We start from the raw sequence: 25,241 nt of genomic DNA on the forward strand, positions 1-25,241 counted from the left end.
ACCTACAGGACCACCTGCTCCAACCTGAATTGCTCCAACCTATTAGATCATATAGGAAGAAACTACTTCTAAGAGGCCACCATTCATCAATCAATCAATGAAATTCCTGAGTGCATTCAGGAAGATGTTGATAATGGAGCTGTTCCAAAGAGGTTTTAACCTATTCAGGGCCATCTTCTGTTTTATTTATTTTTTCCTATTTCACCAATATAAAGTTTTATGTTTTAAGTTTATTGTGGATGCTTTAAATTTGTTTTCTACTGTGTAAGCCTCTAAGAGAGGCATTGTTTGTGGCAGGGAACAAATGCACTCAATCAATAATCTCATATTCCTTTCTTTTACACCTCAAAAGCTGTTAATTATGTGTGTAACTTATTTTCAGGAATTTTGAGAGGAGGCCCATGTTAGTCTATGGTGGCAAAAAATCAGGAATCTGATAGCATCTTTTCTGACTAACAAATTTTATTTAAAAGGTATAAGCTTTCATGTCCTGCAGTTCACTTCATCAGATGCACAAATAGCTAGACTTATGTAGGATTCAGTTGGGGAGAGGCAGGGACTGGGGGAAGGGAAGGGGAAAAAAGGCTGGTTATGCAGATGCAGATTACATGTGAGACAGATTACAAATTAATTAATCAATTAACAATTGCTTTAAAAACCCATTGCATTTGTTGAGACTTTCTGAGATTTCCTGAACTCACATATCTTTTGATGTATATAAGTTCAACAATTTCTTGCTTGATGGTGCTGTTCCAGACTTTGAGGTCTGCTATGGAGTATCCTGGAAAGTTGAAATACTCTGATATTATTTTGCCCTTGTTTTGAGTCCTGATACCAAGCTTGTGTCCATTAATTCTTTTGTGCAAAATCTGGCCTGTTTGTCTTATGTAGAATCCAAAGGGGCATTGCTGGGAGATGATATTACATATCACATTGGAGGAAGAGCTTGTGAAGGTACCTCTAATCTTGAGTGTGTGGTTGCTGGGGCCTGTGATCATGCTATGGGTGTAGATGTGGGGGCAAAGTAGACATCTGGGCTTGTTGCAGTGTCTGGTTCCTATGCTGGCATCAAGAGGACAATTCTCCTGTGGTTCCTTGTTGCTTATGAGAATCTGCTTCAGGTTGGGTGCTTGTATGCAGGTATGTTTGCATGCAGGTATGGTTGTTTGTATAGGCCTGCCACCCAGTGCCTGAGAAAGTATAGTTTTATTGTCCAATATTGCCTGTAGCTTAGTAATAATACATTTGAGCAGCTTGAGCTGTGATTTGTAGGTGGTCTGTGGTCTGACAGACCTGTGGTCTGTCTTTTAATATGTCCTCACTGGGAATTGATCTGGTTCAATTGATTTGTCTGTTGGACTCGATGGTGGGTAATTTAGTCTACTGAATGCCTGGTTTAATTCCATCATTGAGCATCTCTGTTAAGTGAGTCAGAACAAATGTGGTTGTAGAGTAGAGTCTAGCGTAGATGATAGATTTAGTAGTCTGTTCTGAGTGGAAGCTGGAAGCAAGTAGGTATGTATCTGTAGGTTTCCTGTGATGTTTATTTGTCCATTGTGCCATTTTTTAGTGACATCAAGGATTCAAGGCTGCGTGTGCATAATTTCATCTGCTATTGGGTTGGATTAGGGCAGCACCATCTCAAGGGTATCTGTGCAAATATCTGATTTCACTTGCATGGCTGGATTAAAATGATTCAACTGAATCCTATTTATATTCTTAATTAGGTGGGTGATTGCATCACAGCTACAACCAACAGCTGCAAGATTTGTTTACCCATGCTTTGATGAACCTGCAATGAAAGCTACCTTTAATATCAGCATTGTTCACCATCCAAGCTATGTTGCACTTTCCAATATGCCAGCTTTAGGTAAGTAAAGATTTAATATAAATAAAGTCTTCTTTGAAAGTGAGGTCAGCTCCTGCTGGCTTCATGAATGTAAAATTTTGTAGCTTTTCTAATTTCACATTTTTTGTAGCAGTAGGGAAGTACTGTCACTGCATTCTTCTATGATGTTTTTTCCACTTCCAAGTTTGGACTACAATCATGGAAATTCCTGATCATCTCCCATCTAATTACTAATCAAGCCCATCCCTGCATAGCTTCTGAACCCAAACAAGATGGCAATATTATGTTATCCAGGTGGTAGCAACAATAGTACCATAGTTCAACAATAAGATTATTTGGGTGTGTAAAATCTGAATACTGTCACACTGAAAGCTGAAATATTTGTTCAGCCCTGATATTTTTTCTTTATTTTCATGTGTTTTGCTTGCCAAGTGTTTAACAGCAATCACATCTGGAACAAATTCTGGAACAAATGAATTCAACTATAAACACCAGTGAAACTCTGTGGCTTGATAATCAAGTAGCACCAGGTTGGGAATTGGATATCCTTCCAACTTGATCTTGCCCATAACAAAGAAGTGTCTCATGCTGCCATACTGGAAATATAAACTTATAAGTACAATAATATTTATTCTCAAAATACTTTTGGTGGAAAATAGAAGTTAGATTTACACAGTATCTACAATACAGGAAGCACTTTCATATGTGATTCTGAATTCACTTGCATCTTCTGCAGATGCTTCAATCAGCCATGTATTCCAGAAAAGTTTGTTCTTTCCTCTAGGAAGCTGAAAGTTGCTCACATGGGAGATGGGGATGGGGGAGTCTGCTTTCATGTTATCCCCACATCAACCATGAGGTTGATTTTGCTGAGAGAAAGTGGTCGATCCAGTCACCTAGTGAAGTTCCATGGCTGATGGTGGATTGGAATGTCACTACCTAACCATTCTACCACACTGGCTGTCTTGGAGAAATGTGTTTGTGAAGAAGGATAGGAACTGCAGAGTTTGAGCAGACTGTGTGAATTATCCAAAAGGATTCAATCTTAAATCTTTTCTGCTCTGAAAAAAGTGAATATTGATATATTATCAGCAGAAACAAATTTATTGTGTCTAACATCCCCATCAATATGCCATATGAAAAGAACTGGCAGCTTTTTTGGCAGTGTACTTCATTTATTGAGCTTCTGAAGTTTTAAGGTATTTCAGGCTTAGTCCACCAATTTTGGCTGACTATTTTAGAAAGATAACACCCTCCCCCCAAACATAACTGCTGAAAATCTCTTCCTTGCTGCTGAACTTAGTAACCATGATCTTTGGGACTATTGGCAGTGGAGACAAACGTGGTGGGAGGGCCTGACCCAGGCTATGGGTTTCTCACTCCTGTAATACAGTATGAAGTATATGGAAAGTAATAAACTACACATTTAGTTAATTTATGTAGGGAATATTTTATATGTATAGCTAACAGAAGAGCCAGTTTGGTGTAGTGGTTAAGGTATCAGGCTAGAAACTGTGAGACTGTGAGCCATAGTCCTGCCTTAGGCTGGGTGACTTAGGGCCAGTCACTCTCTCAGCCCTGGGAAGGAGGCAATGGCAAACCACTTCTGAAAAACCTTGCCAAGAAAACTGCAGGGACTAGTCTAAGCAGTCACCAGGAGTCAAAAACTTACTTGGAGGCACTCCCACCCCCCAAAAAAGTGCTAACATTTCAATCAATCAAACCTTTATTATGGTCAAAGACCAGCATAATAGCTAATATATATTTGGGTTGCTTTTTATTTTTAAATAGATGTATCTGAGTATAAAGAAGTGAATGAGAGTGCACTGAGTGCTTTGATGAATGAAACTACACCAATTAACTGGACTATCACAACCTTTGAAAGAACGCTGAAAATGTCTACGTATATCACTGCTTTTGTAGTTTGTAAATTTGATTATGTCACCACAACTGAAAGGGGCAATCAGGTAAATAAAGTTCTTAAAGTTATGCTATGCTATCAGTATGTATTTGCATTTATGATGAGCTTTATGTTATACCATACATTCCTAATTTTAGTATATTCAGTAACATATAAATGGCATAAATCAGAGATAAGCACAATGCAGCTGTCTGTACTAATGTACCCTCTGACATCTCCCCTTTATACAAAATATTTTAATAAAAACTTAAATAGGCAGTTGGCATGTTGTAAAGCAAAGCACCAGCCTCTAGGTTCACCTTTCTTTGCAGCAATTACTTTGGTGCCCACAGAAGTCTCACTTGAGTGATAGAACCCTGAATAGTTCACCTTTGGATCCATGCTTGCTTTGTGGCTGGCCTTGTCTCAGGGCCAGATTAAGCCAACTGTCACCCCAAGCACAGCCCAACGATTGGTGCCCCCCTCTCACACCATGAGATGGAAACAAATGTGATATCTGACAATACCTTTAAACCAAACTTTTAAACTTTAGTTACTCACTGTGCCAAAGGAAAAAAAAAATTAACAATGCAGATTAAAGTTGAACACAGCAGATAAGGACAATTACAAAAAGAATTGACTAAGCTTGAATGTGGCAGTGAAAGAATTAAGGGCACAATAGCTAGGGGAAAAACTTGTAGTGCCCCCCCCCCCCCCCCCCGCTTCCCTTGGTGCCCTGAGCAAGTGCTTATTTTCCTTCATGGTTAAGCCAGGGCTGTCTTGCCTGTTTAAATATGGTTAGATACAAGGTTAATTTTTTATCCAGGCTTAAAATGAAATCATACTTTGTGTTAAACTAACATTTAGTTTGTTTGGTATTATTTATTTATCCAAGTTTCAAGGCCACCCAGCTCCTTGATGACTCTGGACAGCTTACAGACAAAAAGAAAAACAATACATATACAGCAAATAGAAATAAAAAGAGATCCTGGCTGACTGGGAGGTCAATCCATGCAAACATAACTAAAGGGGGCTCCACAACTGCCCTATGCCCAAGGCCTGGGAGAACAACAACGTTTTTAACAATTTTCTAAATGTCATAAGGGTGAAACCACACAAATCTCTGTGAGGATATTGTTCTAGAGGGCAGGCACTTCAACAGAGAAAGTGCACTTCCTGGGTCCTGTAAGATGGCACAATGTAATCGACGGCCCTTGGAGTGTATCTACCTACTTCAAATCAAATTTTTATTATGGTCATGGACCAGCATATACCTACCCTACTTAATTGTACCAGATGGGAACAGCAGTTGGAGTAAACAGTCCCTCAGATATCTGGTCCTACAACATGAAGGGCTTTGTAACGTATCCCAACCGTTTGTAAAAGGTGTTTATGGCTCAGAGTGTTGTCTGAACTCACCTTGTAGTTCATTCAGTAAATAAAGTTACATATGCCTTAGTCACAATTTGATTAGACTACTGCAATTTGCTGTACTTGGGACTGCCCTTGAAGAATCAGCCAGAAGCTACATCTGGTCCAAATGCTACCGCTTGAGTAGTTAATTAGAGATGCCTCTTGGTTTTACCGAGTAAGATCACCACCACATTAATTGTCATTTGGTTTCCAGTGCAATTCAAGCACACCAGAGCTTGTCATCTTTAGAGCCCTACATGGTTTGAGACCTGTATACTCTCAAGACTGCTTTCTCCCAGGGGATTCTGTCTATCCAATAAAGTCTAGTAGAGAGAGCACCTTTTGAACCTGATCCTTATGAGGTTGCCATCACCAAGAACCATAAGGCCATACATTTTCTGTTGCTGCCCTCTTCTCTGGAACAGTGCAGGTGAGCCCTAACCTGGTTATCATTCAGGAAAGCCACCAAGGCCTGACTGTTCCAGAAAGTTTTGGGGTTTGATGGTGTGGTAGGACTCCTCCCTGCAGAAGGCAATTATTGTTACTGATTTGGAGATATTTTTTAATTCCCTTGTTCTTCTGATTTTATTTCTGTATTTGTAATTATTAGAACTTTCTGGGGATTCAGCAGCATAAAATTGCAGTTGTTAATCAGTCATGTGTTGTTCTAAGCTAAAACGTGAGTATCCTGGTTTTAGCTTAGCATACTGGGTGAACTCAGCCATTGTGGCTTGCAAACCATAATTTGTAACTTATGTTATATGAAGCCAGCCAATGGTGTCTCTGTCTATCAATTTGTATGCTGCCTGCTCCAAACAACTCTGGGTGGGTCACAACAGCTAAAACAAGGAAAATACAATGCTAACCAAATAATAATAATATACAATTTTTAAAAAAGATGGCAAGAATGACAGACTGGACAAGGACAAAGCAAACGGTCTTTACTCTCCCTCACCAAAGGCCTGGGTGAAGGTCTTCAAGGCCCTTCTAAAAAACAATTTTAAAACTTTGCACATGTGTTGTGTTCTCTCTTGGTGAGAATATTTCAAAACTAAAAGGTACTATGAGATACAGATACCGTATAAGAGACAGATACATTAAGGTGAAGATGAGCTAATTATGGACTTGATTCTTACTAGCTGTCTGAACTAATAGTCCTGTGCTTTCTAATAGATACGCATTTGGGCTCGGAAGGATGCAGTTCAAGGAGGATTTATTAATTATGCTTTAAATATCACAGGACCAATCTTTTCATTTCTGGAAGACTTACTTAATGTCAGTTATCCTCTTTCAAAAACAGGTATGCTAACTTGTTAACTTTTAAAATGTTTAAAAAACTATTGTGAATTGGAAACATATAGTATCTTCAAGAATGCTGTTTTACCTTATTTCTGGCCTTAATTTAATAATTTATACTGTAATTGTTATATATCTGTGTTATTATTCTCCAGAAAGTAATTAGTTCTTTGACAATATGCATTTTGAAGTATACTATATTTATTATATTGTATTTGAAATACTTATACCTTGCTTTTCTGTTTCAAATGGCTAGAATGACTTACAATAGATCATACAAAGGTTTCTCAAACTGAGTCACAATCTCCTATGAGGTCATCACGAACTTTGAGGGAGGTTGCGCATTTCTGGGTGACCAGAAGTTTTAAATGATTGCCAGATGGAGGCAGCAACTATCCATCTGCTCATCAAGAGAGGCCCTACTGAAAGATGGGAGTGAGGTATCAGGCCTTCCTGTAATAGCCCCCATCTTAGGAGTACTGTCCCCCAGATGTACATGAAGCTCCCACCTTGCCACAGCTACTATTACGTTTCAATGCATTTTGGTTCCAGCTGACTGAATGGGGATACCTGTCTTAGGTTTTATTTGGGGATTTGTTTGTTTTTTTATACTGTTCTGGATTTAGCTATTTATTATTAAGGGAATATTTTGTTTTGTTTTTGTTTGATGCTGTAAGCTGCCCAGACTCTTTGGGGTTGGGTTATAACTACTGTAAAATAAATAAGTAAATAAATAAATAAAATGCCAAATTTCCCAGGATTCCTAATGTCGATGTCCTTAGGGGGCTGGGGAAAGCCCATGCTAACAACTATCAGACTTGTACCTAACATTACATGTAGCTTCCTGCAGATGTTTATATACTACTTATAATGTCAGCCCTTTGAGGTAGGCTAAGTCAAGAAACAGGTGTCACAGGAGTCCAGGAATGTAGTTAGATAGAGTAGCAGAAGTTTGAAAGCCTGCCCAAGTTTGTCCCCTTTTATATGAAAAAAAATCAAGGCAGGTTTATTTTTAGTGTCTTTTTTACACTTTCCTTTCTCAGGATTGTCATCTTTTCTGAAAGTCACCCCTTAATGGCTTGCTAATTCCTTCCCTATCCAAAATACCAGCTTTGCATTCCTTCCCATAGATTTACTGCCTGGATTACTACAGAAAGAAGATTCTGAACTCGGTAGACCTTGTGTCCATCCATCCGGGCTCTTTTTAGATCATTATATATGAATAATGCCCTATTATCAGATGTAGAGTACAGTATATGGTTTGTGTTTAGAAGGTCCCAGGTTGAATCTTTGTCATCTCTGAAAAGGGCTGGGGAGGTTCTTGGTTGAAACCATGAAAAGCTGCTGATAGAATCAATAATCTCAGGCTCTTGTGTGAATATATGTAAGACATCTTCCTATTTTCCCTGTGTAAAAGGAATACAGATACTGGGTCCATATATTGTGCCAAATCTTAATGTGATTGGTTTGGTTTTGACTTAGAACTATGTGTGGATCTAACCACTGTGGTTTATAAACCTTGCTTTATGATTTAGCAAACAAATACTGACTTAGCACAATATGTGAATCTTGCCAGAGATAATAAAATAAATGTATTTGAACTAGAAATTGGCTAAATTATATGAAAGGCAGGATGATACTGTCAATCCTGAAAGTCTTGAGAAATATGCAGCATGTAAAAAGGGTTTATGTAATCATGTTGAGAATGAAATTGTTAGAGTGACTCTTTTTCTATTCAAATTCCTTTAGATTTGGTTGCAGTACCTAATATAGATGCTGGTGCAATGGAAAACTGGGGACTAATGATTTTCCATGAAACATCCTTACTGTATAATCCAGAAGATAAATATAGTTCAAAGAAAATGCAGATTTGCCAAATTGTTACCCATGAGATAGCACACCAGGTATGCCATAAAATGTCCTGTACCAAACTTTTATTTATCATTACAATAAAATTGATGCGTTCTAATTAATTATCATTTAATAGATGCAATTTACTGTGAAAATCAAGTATGGGCATACTAATTAATCCTTCTGCAGCATGGCACCATCTAGATATATTAAGTCATGTTAGCTAGGCATTCTGGGAATTGCAGCCCAACACATCTAGAAAGTATCAGATTGGGGAATGCTGATCAAGCATCTTAAACATTAATCAGGAAAAAACATTATTTGTGAAGGAGAGAAGGATTCTCCTTAAATGAGAGAAGCAATTTCAATGTTTATAGCTAGTTTTAAAAGTATTTGCTGTATTAATAGTCTTATAATAAATTATTTTTATGTGACATACAATCAAGGTTCGAACTATATTACGCGAAAGGCCAAATAGAAATAAACATAATATTAACATTCAAAGCAAGAATACAAAATTGAAATAATAGCAAGTAAGAAACCTGGTTATCAGTGAAGAGTTAAAAAAAATACCTCTAAAAGGATTGTTATTGCACAGAATTAATAAAACTACTAAAATGTATTATGTCTGGACATAGATACACCAAATAGTCCGGTATTTTCAGTGAGATTTATGGATAATGTTGACATTTTTTATTGTTCCCTAGAAAAGATCATTTCAATGTGGTAGATTAAAACAAACATATTTTTGCTTTCTGGTGAAACGCTTAGATATATTCTGTGGCATGCAGGCAACAATTTGTGCTGGTGGAAGGGTGGAAGGACTGTTTACATTAAGAGAGAGGATCCCTGTTTCTCTTGTGACTTCTTCATCCCAACTTTATTAAGAAGCTATAGCAAGCATTGTTTACTAATATGATTCTGGTTAAAAAAAAAGCTATGGTCATAGAGATCATATTGATAGCTACTGATGGTTTGGCAACATACTTGTTTTTTTTAGCTCTAGTAAAAATGAAACTAAGTATTATTCCAGATCATGTCCACCTAATCCAATATTTAGTTTCCAGTCATGGGCAGCAAAGTATATGGGGAAATTCACAGTGAGGAATATCTGGATAGCTAGATGATCTAGAAGTTCTCATATTATTCTTTCCTAGAATCTGGATTTTAGATGAGTTTTGCCTGCAAAGTTTTATATAACCGTCATGACTTATCTTTCATGGAGGTACCTAACTTCTTAGGTATATATAATATAAATATTTGAGATGGTAAATAATGTTCCAGTGTTATCATAATGAAATAAGATTCTATAGAACTCTTACTTGGCCCATGTCTATAAATACATTTTAAACTGGCTTAGCTATCTTGACTTTACCTGAAAGATCTGTGGAAACTGTAAGGAGATATTTTTTGTATACATTCCACAAAGGGTTCTTATACTATGGATTTGGATCCCTTTGAGTTCATGAGCTACTTAGAAGGGCATCACTGTTGTTGTTTAGACCTGACTGGCCTTGCTGAGGCAAAGTAGGAGGCTGTCCAAACTTGCTTTTGTTACCAGCCTAGGTAATATCAGTGCACGGGAGAGTTTGCTAATTGCTTATCTATAACAACTTGTCCTGCTAGACTTGGTTGGAATGTGGTTTCTTCCATGATAGTTCCTTAAATAGAGTATTGTTTCTTCCCTGATTGTTTATTTGGTGGTTTTTCCTGCTTATCTAGGTGCTGGTTATTCAACTTATTAATCTAATTCCCAATACTTTAAATGTAATCTCTTCAGAGAAAATTCAACCTGCTCAGCATAAAAATTACACATACTCCCTGATAGTAGGACAATATCTGTGCCAAATGTCTATCAGATTAAATTTTTGCATATAAGCTTGCAGCACTTTCCAATTTTATTATAAATACACTTTTTAGGTAGAGTATTTTGTTCAGATGAAAATCCATAACAAGATTAAGATCACCACTGAAAATTGCATAATCAAAACATATAGTATACAGTTTTGCAAGACATTGATGAAATAGATGAGGACTGTTTTTTGTGGGACCATAGAAATGAACCATTACCGTATGGAAATTAAGTATCCTTAAACAAATAGTAATAAAATGTCCATCAGTATCTAAATATTCTTGGATGAGTACCAAGTTAATAGATTTATTAAATAAAATCATAAGTCTAGGAGCTAGACTTATAGCTAGTACTATTACCACTTACAGTGGAACCTCGGTTTACGAACTTAATTCGTTCCGTGACTCTGGTTGCACCCCAAATTGGTTGCAACCCGAAGGAAATTTCCCCATAAGGTTCAATGTAATTACCGTTAATCTGTTCTGGCGTGGAGGACAGGGAGGCGGCTATTGCTTGGAGGGAGAGTCCCCCTCCCTACGACCACGTGTCAGGGGCGGAAAAATGGCCGCGGACCACGTGTCAGGGGTGGAAAAATGGCTGCGGACCACGTGTCAGGAGTGGAAAATGGCCACGGACCATGTGTCAGGCGGAAAATGGCCGCGGACCACGTGTCAGGGGCAGAAAGTGGCCGCGGACCACGTGTCAGGGGCGGGAAAATGGCCACGGACTGTGTCACGGGAGGGAAAATGGCTGCAGATCCGGTTCGTAACCCGAGGCGGAGTTCGCAAACCGAGGTAAATTTTTGCGGCCGGAGCTGGTCGTAACCCGAAAAGTTCGTTAGCAGAGGCGTTCGTAACCCGAGGTACCACTGTATTATACATAATATAATTAGATTTTTAAAAAAAGACAAAAACCAGAACAATGACTTCCATTTCTTCCAGATTAAACAAAGTAGATACAGGATAAAACTAGATACAGGATTAATTCCTTGGGTGCTGCTAACTTCCCCATACTTCATTATTGCATTTCATTATGTAATAAAAACTTCTTTTTCTTTAATTTCCTATTTTAATCTTTGTGGTATCTTTAATGTTGTACTTTCTAAAACTTCTACCAACTTGTAGCTATTGTACCACTCATTTGTGACAAGATGTGCCTGTTAAGTAGAGTCGTGAACTGCTTTCTTGCCAGATGGATGAGAACAGCAGTTAAAAGAATGCATTTAAAGATTCTCCCCTTCCCTTCCTATTTTAAGTGGTTTGGAAACCTAGTTACCATGGATTGGTGGAACGACATATGGCTTAATGAGGGATTTGCAACTTACCTTGAATATCTGGGTCTAGACTACATTGAACATATCCCACTGGTAGGTGTGAATTAAACCAACATTTTCTGTGTATCTTTTATTCAAACTCTGGCTTTACAGGTAGTCCCCAGTTTAAGAATGAGTTCCATTTCCAAGGTCTGTCCTTAAGCTGAATTTGCATGTAAGCTGGAACAGTATTATTGTACAATACTGTATAAGTAGTATTGGGTAATCAGCTTGAACCATTGTGGATTTAACTTGAATCGTTGTGGATTTAACTCAAATTTTGCTACAACAGGCTCTGTTCTTAACTATGGGTCATCTGTAAACCGAGTGTTCTTAACCCGGGCACTACCTGTACTTTTAAGTGCTTTTAAGTTAATGAAATTAGTTAATGGTGGTGCTAGGCCTTGGAGAGATCTCTGTATTCAATCCACCTTCTTTACTATTATATGAAATGGTGAATTCTTTTTCATTGGAGGTTTTCAGACAGAAGCTAGCTGATCATCTGTTAGAAGTATTGTAGTCAAATCTGCACTGAACAGGGGATTGGACTAGCTTCTTTCCAACTTTAGGTTTCTGTAACTATGTCACAACCTTCTCCCTGCCTCTGTCATTGCTGAGTTGCTACTGTCATGTGAGTTCTTACCTGCAGCCTGATACAATGGTACCCGTACTATGGTGGTGGTATTATGGTACTGGTACTGGTACTATGCCTAACCTATTTTGTAAATTTTACCAATTTGCAGTTGCACTTTTGTATCAAGTTCAGTAACTGGTTTCTTATTAAACAATTGGCAATCATGGTGCCTTGTTCATTCTTCTGCAACTTTAGTGATGTCTTAAACCACACAAACAGTACTCTGACTGCAGAAACCCACTGCTGTTTATTAAGTGCTGTAAACCAGCTTAGAACTAGTTTATGCTTCTTGTCTATCAGAGGTGATTATGAAGGCTTCACTAGATGGTATAACATGTTCAGCGAATAACTTGATTGATTGAGATAGATAGAATTAACATTCATGCTTATGTTCTGTATAGATTTTCAGCAAGTTCCCCTGAGTTTGATATGAACAAGACTAAAGATTTTAAACAAGAGAGCAGGGAGAACTGAACGGGTCTATGAATTTTACTTATTAAAGTTATTCTAAATTTGGGTTTGAATGAGTAAACAATGACATTTTATGGTTATTTGCAGGATAACCACTTTAGCAAGCAGGTTGTGCTACCTATGTTGGCTAAAGAAAATCAAGAATTAAATCTATCTGTATCAGACACAGATGAAACCCGTCAAACAGACTCATTAATAGAACTGTTCAATACAGTAACTTACCATAAGGTAAATCACTATATTATTGTAAAAGAATATTTCATATATGATTCATAAATACTGTAGATATCATGAAAGAATTATTGTTTGCAGCACATGAGAAAAATAATTTATTCTCTGTATGTTACAAGATCTCATAATCTGCATGAAAGTGACATAGTTCTGATTATAATACCTACCATTTTCATTCAGTGTGTATATTTAAAATATTTTGAATGTAATGTAAGTATCCATCTTGAATTACATAAAGTTTATTCATCTTTTTTGTCTGTGTTTATTTTAGGGGGCTTCTATCATCTGGATGCTTTCCAACTTTATGACTGAAAGATTATTTATGAAAGCACTGAATGTAAGTTTAGAGAACATTACATTACATTACAATTTTAAAAACTAACCAAGGGTAACTTTTTTATTTTTGAAATGACTTGTCAGTTTAAATTTACTAATTATGTTCTTCTTTTACTGCAGTCATATCTGAGCGCATTTTCCTTTTCCAATGCCATCCAAGATGATCTGTGGAATCACATTCAAAAGGTGATTAAAATTTACAATGCATTTGCTAGACTCTTAATGATTTGGGAATCGTTGGCTGTAAATAAAGGGGATTTAAACTGTAGTGATGACCATTGGACATGGCTGCTCTATCACTCTGTCACTCTGTTCTCTAAAGTCAGCATCATCAATTGTCACATTCTCCACCTTGAGCACCTTGGTTTCAGATCTGGCCTTTGCCTGGACATGTTGTTATTCATGGTCTTTTTAATGTGGCAATTAAAGTATAGCTAATTTAAAACATATTTGGCAGACATCTCAATACATTTATTTGTCTTTGGTTTAATCCCCACCTTCTGCAGCCAGTCGTGTACCTCCAGCCAGAAAGCAAAGTTGCACTGGAAACAATGTATGAAGTACATACCAATCCTGTGGCAGCTAAAGATAAAGGAGGATATCAATACCTGTAGGAAGGAAATTGCTCATTTGTGCCAGATACCAGCTACTACTTCCATATACCTGAAAATAGTAGATAGATAAATTTTGCTACCTAACATGGCTAGGGAAAAAAAAAATAGTATTAGAGAAAATTAAAACCTCAATTGGCCTCATTAAATATCTGGGGAAGCTAGTTCTATCAGGGTATAAGGTAAAGGAGGAGTTTAGTTCCACAGAGGAAAGTTGTGAATCCAAGACACCTTACAGCAGACATCAACTCATTAACGACAATCTCATCATCCAGGCCCTCTTTCTATTAAAAAAAAGAGAGAGACGGAGGGAGAGATTATGGAAGATTGTAGCAAGACTTTGTAGAAAGCACAAATTTCTGGTTCTTCTCCTTAGCCATTTCTTCGTCTTCTAACTCCCAGCTGAGTTTTGGAAGAATGTTCTTTCAAGCTCAGTTTTCTCTGGCTTTTCTGTACTGCTTCTCAGATTGCACAAATTCCAATTTTCATTTAGCCTGATTTTTAAATTGTCACTTTTGTAAGAGTAAGGAACGCATGTCTGTCCTCTGTCAATGAGTTTAGTGTTCCTCTGATAATAATTTCTCCTTATCATGGGCAGTGCAATGTCTTCATTGTCATATTAATATGGTGACTTTAGCAAACTATACTGACTTTGCCCATTTATTGCTCTCCCAGCCTTAGCTTTTTGCACATATTAGTACTTGGAGTGTTTATATTGTACTGGATGTGAATAACAACATGAATGTCTATCGTTAAGCTTATTGATACCCACAGAGATCCTAACTATTTTTCTAAGATTTCTTGTGTGAAATAGACAGGGAGATGCAAAGTTTTGGTAAGCTGTATAATATTGTAATATGGAAGAGTTAAAATACTTCATAGAGCATAAATGTACCTTTGTCCTGCTCAGCAATGAGTGAAAACCTACAGTGTGAGTACAGTGTCTGAGAGTGGTTTATCATTAGATTAATTCTTGTTTTTTGATTAGTAGTTAGTAACTATAAGAGTGTTTTTTTATACTGACTACTAGGTGGAACAACCTTCATCAGAAACACAGGTTAAACACAGGGTAATTTAAATTGGCTTACAAAAACTTCCCATTAGTTTATTCATATTTATCAGATTTGTATCCTCCTTTTCCTCAAGGAACTCAGTGTCATATGCAGAATCCTTCTCCCAGTCTTGTCCTCACATCAACCCTGTATTGTAGCCTGGGTGGATGAGATGGTGCTATGTCACCCAATGAGTTTCTGAAGCTGAGGATAGAGCTTAACCTGAGTTTCCCTGGTCATACTGAAGCATCTAATTGCCTGCATCACATTGGCTCTTAAATATCCCCTTCTGTGCTGCAATCCTAATAAAAGTAAACACTCCATTTGACTGGTACCAAATGAAGAATGTGCCCTTGTAACTATGCATTACAATGAACATAGAGCTTGGTTCTTTATTAAGCAAGACAGGAGGCTGAGTCACAATGGAATTTCAGTACCTTGGATAGTTCCAGTAATCTAATATCCTCAGATAATATATTGAGCTGATTTAGACTACCCTACAAAGATTATGCCCCTTTTTTGAAGATCAAAGAGTTGGTCTTCTGGCTTGGAGCTTAGAAATTTATCAGTTCTCCATCAGTATCTTGTGTGATGGTTGATCTTCTACACAAAGTCTGAGTCTCTGCCATGCCTGAGAGGATTCCTGCTTAAGGGGTGCTTTCTATGTAAGCATACTGCAAGGGACATGGTTGATGAAAAGTGATCAGCAGTGTGCATCTGATCTCAGAAATGCTGGGATATTAGTGATTCATGTTACTTGAAATGCATTATGTTTCTATACATATATATTTAAAATAAAACTAAAAACTATGTTCTAATCCTGAATATTTTTTGGAAGGTAATAGATGAGCAAAAAGATTTCCAGCTGCCAGCACCAGTAAAAATGATAATGGACTCTTGGACCTGCCAGAAGGGCTTTCCACTCCTGACAGTAAATTTTTCCACTGGCAATATTAGCCAGGAGCCATTTTTTGCTGAAAAAGGAGAACACAACTCAATGTATGTGGTTTTTTAAATAATAATAATAATAATAATAATAATAATAATAATAATAATAAAAAATAATAGCAACAACAACAATATAAATACTTCAATAGAGATTGAATGGATGTGTAAAAAAAGTGGTGCAAACAGTAGTTGATGTGCTTGGTGCCATTCCAAAAGATCTGGAAAAGCACTTGGACACAGTAGGAGTGGATTGAATCTCAACTCATCAATTACAAAAGGTTGCATTACTTGGAACAGTGTGTGTTTGTCTTTGTGTGTGTATGTGTGTACATATTAACTATTCTAGATCCTTAGGAAGGATCCAATAGTCAAAAGTACCAAATCCAGTCAGAACTGTCTGGTAAACTATATGTAAATACTGATGATAATATGTTTAGCATGGATTTTTTAAAGATCTGATGTGCAGGTTTTCAATGATAGAAATAAGTTTAGCTAGCACACTTTCCCAGTCAGTACAAATTATCTTCTGTATGCGCACAGTTTATAATTTTCTATGGCTTCTAAATCTGCAAACTATGATTTGTGCTTACCCTCTGAAGTTGTGGAAATCTGTGTTTCTCAGACATCATTTGCAAATGCCAAAATGAAACTTAAACTGCATCTGAGCAGGAATGTGGGATACTTGGCTATTCAGCTGATTTTTGATTTTTCAAACCATAATTTGGAGAACCATCCAAACTGAGCTGATTCATTACATTTTCATTTGTATTAAGAGTTATTAGAGGGAGTGTGAGTTAGGAATAAACAATGAGGTGAGAGCAAAAACATAATCTGAGGCTAATACTATCTACAATACCATTTGTCCTGATGTTTGGGTGTAGGGCAGGAAGGAATACATAAATTGTATATACTATCATCAACCGATAAAGTTAAAGAGGTTATAACTGGGAAGTAGCAGAACATAATAGCAAGTTTAGAAATCATTCAGAAAATTTCAAAAACATTGGCATAGTCAACTGCAGGTCCTTCCCTTATATATTTTAGCCATTGTTTAAAGGGACACACAAAATGATTCTTTGGATAAATGAAATGTGAGTTTTAGAAAATAGTGGATGAAATATCCTTCAGCAGTCAGCCCATGTTCCTGAATGCTTATTTCTACTGCAGTCTTCATTTTCAGAGGCTCTTATTGAATGTGTAGATATTTATATGAGAATGTAATCAGATATCAGTCACTGACTATGCTAGATGGCCCTAAGGGAATTGCAAAAGAAGCCTTCTAATTTTCTAGATAGATGTAAAGCACATCTTAACAAACACACACATTGAAATAGAAAGCAGCTTATATTGATAGACTGAAACCTGGAAAAAGCTGGCATTAATAAATGTACCTCAGCTGTGCCATTTAGAATGCAGCATGTACTCAACTGAAAAAGAGAAGTACAAAATAGCACTTGCTTATCTTTGGGATATATCTGTTGCATGAAAACAGGTTCTGTTTGATTCTACACTATTTATTTCCATACAAGGAGTACGGCTTAGAAAATGGAACTTTATGCAATCCATGAGCATCGTTGTGGATTCCTAGTAGTCAGATATAGAAAGCGAAGGTTTCTCATACACTTATAGGCATTACCCTACTAGAGGCAAGAAAGTCCTATGCTTATATTCAGGTGAAATCCATGGAATTCAAGCACACACAAAAGTTCCAGCTCACAGTTGCACAGTGGAGCCTAAGTTATGCCCCTTTTGGGTGTAAACAGAATTTGCACTGCACATTTTAACTATGAAATTTTCAAGAAAAAAGCTGAGATAGAGTTTTTTTCTCAGAACTGTTTTCTAAATTTATGTAATAGCATTTGAATGGTATTTTTACCCAGGTTCATGAATTAATTATCCATTTTATTTCTATTAAGTAACACATGGATTATTCCTATTTCTTGGATAAGAAATGGAACCTTACAACCTTTAGTATGGCTTGATAAACGTAGTAGTAAGTATGTTTTCTTGAATTTAAGAAAGTCTTTACTGTCTGCAATATATGATTCTAAACATTTGAAAGAAGCAAATTATATCCAAAGTATCAATTATGAATTATTGTAATTTCCTCTGCTTTTCATATAGATTCCTTTAACAGAATAATTGGTGGTGGTGATGGTGGGGGGGAATGAGGGCATGTTATAGAATGGCAACAAGAGTTAGGTTGAGTCAAATGTGGAAAAAACCATTGGAGAATGCTAGTGGAAAAGAGAGCAGAAAGCAGCTGAGAAGAGGATTAAATTGGTGGTTAGGAAGGCACTTTAAAAGAGTATCAGCTTAGTTGAGGACAAATATAGTGAATCTCTGTCTTATGGTCTCAGTACAGCCAAGAAGTTTCTTACCAAAGCCTATACTATCACCCTAGGCTAGGAAAAGGAAAACAGTGAAAGTGAGCACTGCAATCACTCCAGCTTCCTCACACTGTTCTTTCTTTTACATCTTTCAAAAGATAGAAAACAACTTCAGTGCCCTAAATTGTGTCCAAATGTTTCAGTGTGATATGACTATGAAAAAAGATCATTGTTAAGGCTTCGAGAATTATACATGTGTGGGCAATGTGGTAAGCTGCACTAGGTATATTGGCTTCTTTATCTTACATTAGAAATTATGCAACATGTCATCATGAGCACATGTAGGTTTTCAGAAGGACACTATTAAAAATTCATGCTAAGTTTTCTTCCTTTCATGTGCTTACAGAAATATTTCCTGAAATGAAGATATCAGATTCAGAACATGATTGGATTATTTTAAATGTGAACATGAGTGCTTACTATAGAATCAACTATGATCAAAAGTATTGGAGAAGATTGGCCAAAGTGCTTGAAGGTGACCCAAAGGTATGATAGTTTTTATGATAATTGTGTAGATGATTACTATAAGAATGATGATGTTATTCTACAGTGCAGTATTTTCTCAAGGCACTTTGGATCATGATTTTCCTCCATGATGAAGGCTGAGAATTATTCTCAGCCATCTCCACTCAGCTAATTCTTCTTAGGAAAGGATGCTCCAAAGTATCTGGGTGGCATCTTCTGGAGACAGGAATTATTAAACCAAGGTTGCTCAATTTCTCTTAGTTCAAGGGCAACAACAGGATTTGCCACCATGGAGAGTGTCACATTCCCAAAGTTGATGAGGCCAGGGCTAATTTTTGGAGTGGCTGGGAATATTAGGAGTCAAAGGAAAGCACAAGCATTTAGAAGGCTTAAGGCATCCAGTTTACTCTTAGTCTCCATTCCCATGCAAAAGGAGCCAATATTTTTGGTCCATATTCTAAAATGCAATAAAGAATATACTCTTTTCTAAAATGTCTTAAGTGAAAGGGAAATTCAAAAGGATTTCAGTGATAAAGATAATTGAAAATAATTTTAGGGATTGAGGACATGAATGAAACGAGTATATTGTCTTATATAACTTTGGATTTGGCTTCCTACATGCCTATGATAGGAAGGAAACAGAGAAATGAATCAGTAGGAAAAAACACACAAATACATTGATGGGTTTAACTAATCTGTTTTAATTATATGCTTCCAGCATCAGGCATGTCAAGGTCTCAGCAGTCTGGGCATGTTTATCTTAAAGGAATGAGAAAGGGAGAAGCTAGGTAGCCCACATTCTTTGTGCATGTATGTAATTTAGAAATTCCATCTATTGTTAAGGTTTTGGAGATATTTGTGAATGAGTAGCAATATTACAGTTCTGGATAAGGAACCTGTCATATATTTCTTCACATTCATCTTGAATAATTGCAGATCAGTATAATGAAAGTTTTTAGGAGTCTGATGAAGTATTGCAGATACTTTGAACTACTGTAGATACTTGAAGATAGTTGTTTTAAATAAACTAAATATATGGATACCTTTTGCAGGCTATTCCTTCTGTCAGCAGATTACAGTTAATGGCAGATGCCTTTCAATTGAGTTGGTAAGCTATGCACTGTAGTAGATTTTATTACATTTATAATTGAGTTCTGCATTCATTCTGCATTTGATTCCTTTTCTTTTAAAAAATCTGATATCTTTTTTCTCTACACTTTCTTCTTGTACCATCTTTGAGTTGGAAGTGCAGGTAGCACAATGCACCACATTCCCTGGATCCTTTGATCAACTGGATTAATCAGCAAGAGTTGAGGAAAGAAATAGGCATGGATTTAAAACTAATGTATCTCTAGTATACATTGCAATGTCCCTAACACTTTGAAATACCTTTCCTAGCCTTGGTGACTCGTGAACTCAGCACTATGGAAGATCCTCTTAATCCATCTCCTTTCCCTTAGCTTAGTCCCTGAACCAGTGTGAATCCATGAACAGATGGGGTGCATGGTAATGTGAACTCACTTCCATAGCCTGTAATTTCTCCCTCACTACTTTACTTAGGAGATTGCATCTGTGCACAGGAAAGGTGGACATTCTTTGGGCAACAACATTGGTTCCACAGAAATATTTAGAAGCAACACAAGTGAGAGAAGGATGATGTGTAGGGCTACAACACACCATTTATTCACGAAGCCATTCTTGCATAGACGTTAGGAATGCACAGGAGAGAGGAAATAGAAATATTGAACATGGTTGTTGGAAGCAAGGAGGGTTTATTATGGTCCCTTCACCAGCTATTCTGCTCACAGTACAGTTTCTTCACTATAAATAGTCAGGTTGCAGGAGCAACAACCTGTTCCCCAGCATGTAGTTGACAAGAGATCACGAGCATCAGGGAAAAGTGGACAGAACTGCCACAGTTCCTTGGGCGTCAGAAAGAGTGACCAAGCGCAATGGGTTGGCCACTTTGGTTCATGCTTCTCATAATAAATGGCCTCTCGCCTGGTCACTCCAATAAACCTGTTTACCATACGTTTTAGGTTGTTTATAAATAAATAAGTCCCTCATAATTCAGTAGCTTTACTCTTTAGCCTGTGTGAAGTTGATGCTGTGTAACGCAGTCCTAAGTATCTATACTCAGATGTAAATCTAATTTAGGACTCTCTATGAAAAGTACTTAAAGACTACAGCCTTGGTCATGCACATGCCTCTCCTGCCAATCATTCTCACTGGCATTTTTGAACCTGGATTCCAAATATGTACTTTCTATCCTGCCTCTAGCCTGTTTCTTGGTCCTGCCCTTTTTCTGCTCCAGCTCTGACCCCAGTCTACCTGCCTTCTCCGTCCTCAACCTGCTTCCTGGTCATGCTTCCAGCTCAAGTCCTCACCATTCATAAGCTTTTGAACTGTGAGTATATCTTGCTGACCAATGCAGCTGAATTCTGCCAGTACTTTCTTCCATCTGGCTACTGCCACAGAAGCATATTAAAGATGAAGCTAAGGGGTATTTCCAGATGGAAAAGTCCTGGTGCTAATAAAATATATTGTGCTCCTTTCCTATTTTTTCCTGATTAATGGGTTTTTATGCTGGATGTCCCAAACTGGGAAAGGCTGTGGTAGATAATGATACCTGGACACCTGTAAATTCTGTGAATGGGACAGGGAAATTGCATAATAAGATTTTCTTCTGTAAGAACCCATAGTGTCACTATGGCTTTGAAGCCAGATTAAACCATTTTAGATGCAATGCAATCTTCAATATATGAAGTGGTGGTCTGTGTAGCATTCAGATGTTGAGTGCAGTCAATTAAATTGGGAAGTTGCTTCACAGAGTTTCTTACATGATTTTATTTACAAAAGATTACTGTGTCAATAGGAATGTTATAAACTACAAGCAGGTGTCTTATTTTTGGAATTTTCTGTATTTTTCCTTTGTTCTTTTCCTTGTTCCCTATGCTGCTTCTTTAACCCCAGGTTCTCATCAAAATATTTGTATACCTTAATTTTTGCAGATCAATAATCTGATTCAACCTGAAAGTTTTCTAATATAGCAAGCACTGAGAAAATTTGTAGAACAGGAACAAGATAGAATCCAAAAGGAGATGTCAGACCTCTTAGTTTTCCAACTCCTCTCTTTTTAAAAACCAGTTCTCAGGTAGAGGTTTTGATATATTTTAATGCCACTCTTCAACTGCACCTTATTGACTAAAAGGAATGTTCATTTCAGCTTCTTTCAGTTGATATGGCATGGAAAGTTAGCTTTGTGTGTTTTAAGGCCTTTTTTCTCAAATTGTATTTCTTTGGTTGATGGTAATATTGCTGAAGCTCCAACCATTTCTTTATAAGTGTCCTCTTTTTCCAGATTTAAAAACTCTCCTGTGCTATAGTAGGATCGACAGTCTCTGCTAATTACTGAATTTTCAGAAACTAGAACTACAAGATGTTTGAAAATGTTGATACCTTCCAAAGCAAACCAAGATACATTACTCCTCCCAAACAGCTTTTGTTTTCGTTTCTTTCATGTCATTGTTCTTATTTATATGCCCTTAGGTATATGCACATGGATTCTGTTTTACAAACTTCACAATTCCATAATTGTTCCTGATTAATATTTTTAATAGGACTGTCTATAGGATTTTAAATGTCATTCAGCTAAAAGAATATTCTTAATGAGATTTATTGAAACGTATTTCAGAACCACACTATTTGATTAGTGAGAAATAATTATTGTCTTTTTGTCTTTCCTCCACTGATTCATATGTAATGATTTCTTTTAAATAGGTCCAGTTACACTGGGTATGAGACTCCATTGTATTTAACTAAATACCTTGAAAAAGAAGATGATTCTACAGTGTGGAAGATGGTATTGCATGCACTGGGCATTGACAGCTGGGGTTTTCTTCTGAGAGATTCTGAATTATATCCAGTTTTAAAGGTAATGGAAATGGATGCTGAAATTGACTCTTTATTTAACTGACAGGATTATGCACAGCTTCTGACTGTACATTTTTGATGAAAATCCAATTACTAGATTGTAACATTTTGCAAAATGCCCATTTATTCTATCTAAATATATTCCACACACTAGGGAAGGAAGGAAACTCAGTAAGTAGTGACTTGTTTTATTTCCAGATTACTTCCAGTGTTCATCTTTTGTTTCCTTCTAATTCTGTAAAGTGGGCTAACTTGGTTATATCCAGACTTTGGAGTGGATCCACTGAGAATTATTGATTTGTTTATTATATTGTTGTTTATACCACCAACTGAGATGATTCTGGGCAGTAAAACCTAAAACCATGCCAACATAACCAAACCCTAAAATCAGGTTAGATAAAGAAAATGGCTTCACAGTCACCATTGGTTTAGGTATCAAAATCAAGTCTTCTGCCTTTTAGAATACCAAAGGCAAAGGCTTTGTATAGGCTAAATATACCATTGGGGGCAGTACAATTCTTAAGGTTGGAATAACCACAGAGAAGCCTGCTTTCTGGCCCATGCCCCTTTTACCTTGTGGTGGTGGGACCTTACGCAGATCCTCTCTAGATGACCTCATAGAACAGGCAGAATAATTTTGGATAAGGTGGTCCCTAATGAAATCAGGTGCCATGCCACATACAGCCTCATAGATAATACTTTGAGTTGGGCCTGGAAATCTACTGGCTACTAGTGGAGCAACTCCAAAATAGGAGTTAGTCTGCAATAGTGGTTTTCCCCCATTAGCACTCTGATCCTTGCTGTGGTATCCCATATTGGATTAGCCAAGGGCTCAGCCACTTGTAGTCAAGGGTTCAGCCACTTCTGACTAGAACTGCCCATTCACATAGAAACAGAATCATTGTAAAGATATCCTTACAGGCATTGAATGCTGCCAAGAGATATGATGGGACCAAGACAGGCACAGTCATTCAGGTCTCAAGCAAGGTCGTCTACCAGAATAACCAATGCTGTATCTATTCCATGCCTGGACCTGAATTCTGGTTCGAAGGGATCTAAATAAACTGCTACATCTAGTATCTTCTATAACTAGTCCCCATTACCTTCTTATCAACCTTCCCTAAGTATATGGTTATTTACATATATACCAATGGTTCCAATGGAAGACAAGCACTGTAACCTTTACTGAAAAGATTCTAATGGCACTGAAGGAATAAAAACCCACCAGAAGCAATAGACAAAATTTCCTTCACTAGACACCTTCCAGATATATTGGGAGAATTATTCAGAGAATTCCTAGCCAGCATGGGTATCATTAGGACTGATATCTGAATATGGAACCATACAATTGAAATATTAATTTTGAAATACTGTTTAAATCATGGAAGTTAATACAGGAATACAGTTGTTATAAAGCTTTAAAAATGTCAATTTTTGCTAATATGAATTTTGTTGGAACAGTGTTTGTACATTCAGACAGAAAAATTTAAACATGTACATAGAATATTTTAAAAAATGAAAAATACCTTTTTTATTGTTGTTGTAGAAGTCAAGAACACTTGGTTTGGTCTCTGCATCTCAAAGCACATTGGCGTATTTAATATCAGACCTGGAAATTGAAGCTTTAGTCAGGAATGTTAGACCCCTCAAGCAAAGTGTAGGCATTCTATGGAAAAGATCCTATGGAACATATTTTAGTATTGTGGCTTCCCCCGACCTCCATTCCCCCCAGTGCATAGACATATTCTCCCAAATTCATGTACAGGGAAATGGAGGAACATTTGGAGAATTAGAAATTATTTTTGTTTTAGAGGAATTGGGTAGGAAGAGTGTCTTTATAATAAGAAATATCAAATCCATAGTTAGGGAGTAAGTTTCATAGGACTGACCATAATGTCTCAGAAAGGTTGTTCTTTGCGTATTTTGAGGATTTGATTTGTCTTCCTCAAGGACCGATGTTTTTTCCCAATTAAAAAAATAATTGTATATCTTTTTCTTTTCTTCAAAGCAATACTTATTACCACGAATAACACCAATGTATCATCGCTATGCACATCTTTTTCGTGAGAGCACTGAAGCATTGGAAATTAACCCATTCACCATGTAAGAACTTCAATATGTTTAATATATCCATGACCTTGTTATTAAATACAAAGTAATAATGAATTCCACTGGTATCAGTGAGATTACCTTTCAATTAATATATTCAAAGAAATGTAATTTATATATTTCATTCACATTAAGTATTTCCTGTGGAACATCTACACATTGTTCTCTCATTTTTTAGAGAATACCCATATAATGTTGTCATCAAATTGTCTTCAAGTATGTTTTTAGTCTCTGGAAAATCTTACTTTTAAAAAGGAAATTGAACAGCATTGCAATAGATCAGGGGTTAAGAGTTCTTTCATGGCCAGAGGCTGACTTACACTTTTTTTTTTTAAGTTGAGAGTTACACATGTAGGTGGGATCAGGAATTTATGGATCCCTCCCTGGATTTTGGGTGTCCTTGCCTTGCCTTTCCTTTCCTTTCCTTTCCTTTCCTTTCCTTTCCTTTCCTTTCCTTTCCTTTCCTTTCCTTTCCTTTCCTTTCCTTTCCTTTCCTTTCCTTTCCTTTCCTTTAAGATTTAGAGATGTCCTCATTTTTTTAAACTATGCTAAACATATGCTATATTTCCTTTTTGTCAAAATGGCAGG

The 25,241-nt window shown here is 36.9% G+C and overlaps 1 protein-coding gene across 1 annotated transcript in view; it reads left to right on the plus strand.

Moving 5' to 3' along the window:
* The window catches only part of LVRN (laeverin), a 36,329-nt gene that overhangs the window by 5,577 nt on the left and 5,511 nt on the right, over positions 1–25,241 (plus strand). Inside the window, exons 2-15 of the mRNA XM_007437585.3 lie at positions 1,728–1,870; positions 3,641–3,816; positions 6,336–6,462; positions 8,208–8,362; positions 11,417–11,527; positions 12,666–12,806; positions 13,081–13,146; positions 13,266–13,331; positions 15,647–15,807; positions 17,673–17,749; positions 18,493–18,632; positions 19,664–19,719; positions 22,392–22,545; positions 24,553–24,647. Of these exons, the coding sequence (XP_007437647.1) occupies positions 1,728–1,870; positions 3,641–3,816; positions 6,336–6,462; positions 8,208–8,362; positions 11,417–11,527; positions 12,666–12,806; positions 13,081–13,146; positions 13,266–13,331; positions 15,647–15,807; positions 17,673–17,749; positions 18,493–18,632; positions 19,664–19,719; positions 22,392–22,545; positions 24,553–24,647 (1,668 nt within the window). The remainder of the gene's footprint in view (positions 1–1,727; positions 1,871–3,640; positions 3,817–6,335; positions 6,463–8,207; positions 8,363–11,416; positions 11,528–12,665; positions 12,807–13,080; positions 13,147–13,265; positions 13,332–15,646; positions 15,808–17,672; positions 17,750–18,492; positions 18,633–19,663; positions 19,720–22,391; positions 22,546–24,552; positions 24,648–25,241) is intronic.

Source organism: Python bivittatus, unplaced genomic scaffold (assembly GCF_059951505.1).
Source record: "Python bivittatus isolate LINGU-HERP-01145 unplaced genomic scaffold, Pbiv_v1 ctg000850_np1212, whole genome shotgun sequence".
Taxonomy (NCBI): Eukaryota; Metazoa; Chordata; class Lepidosauria; order Squamata; family Pythonidae; genus Python; species Python bivittatus.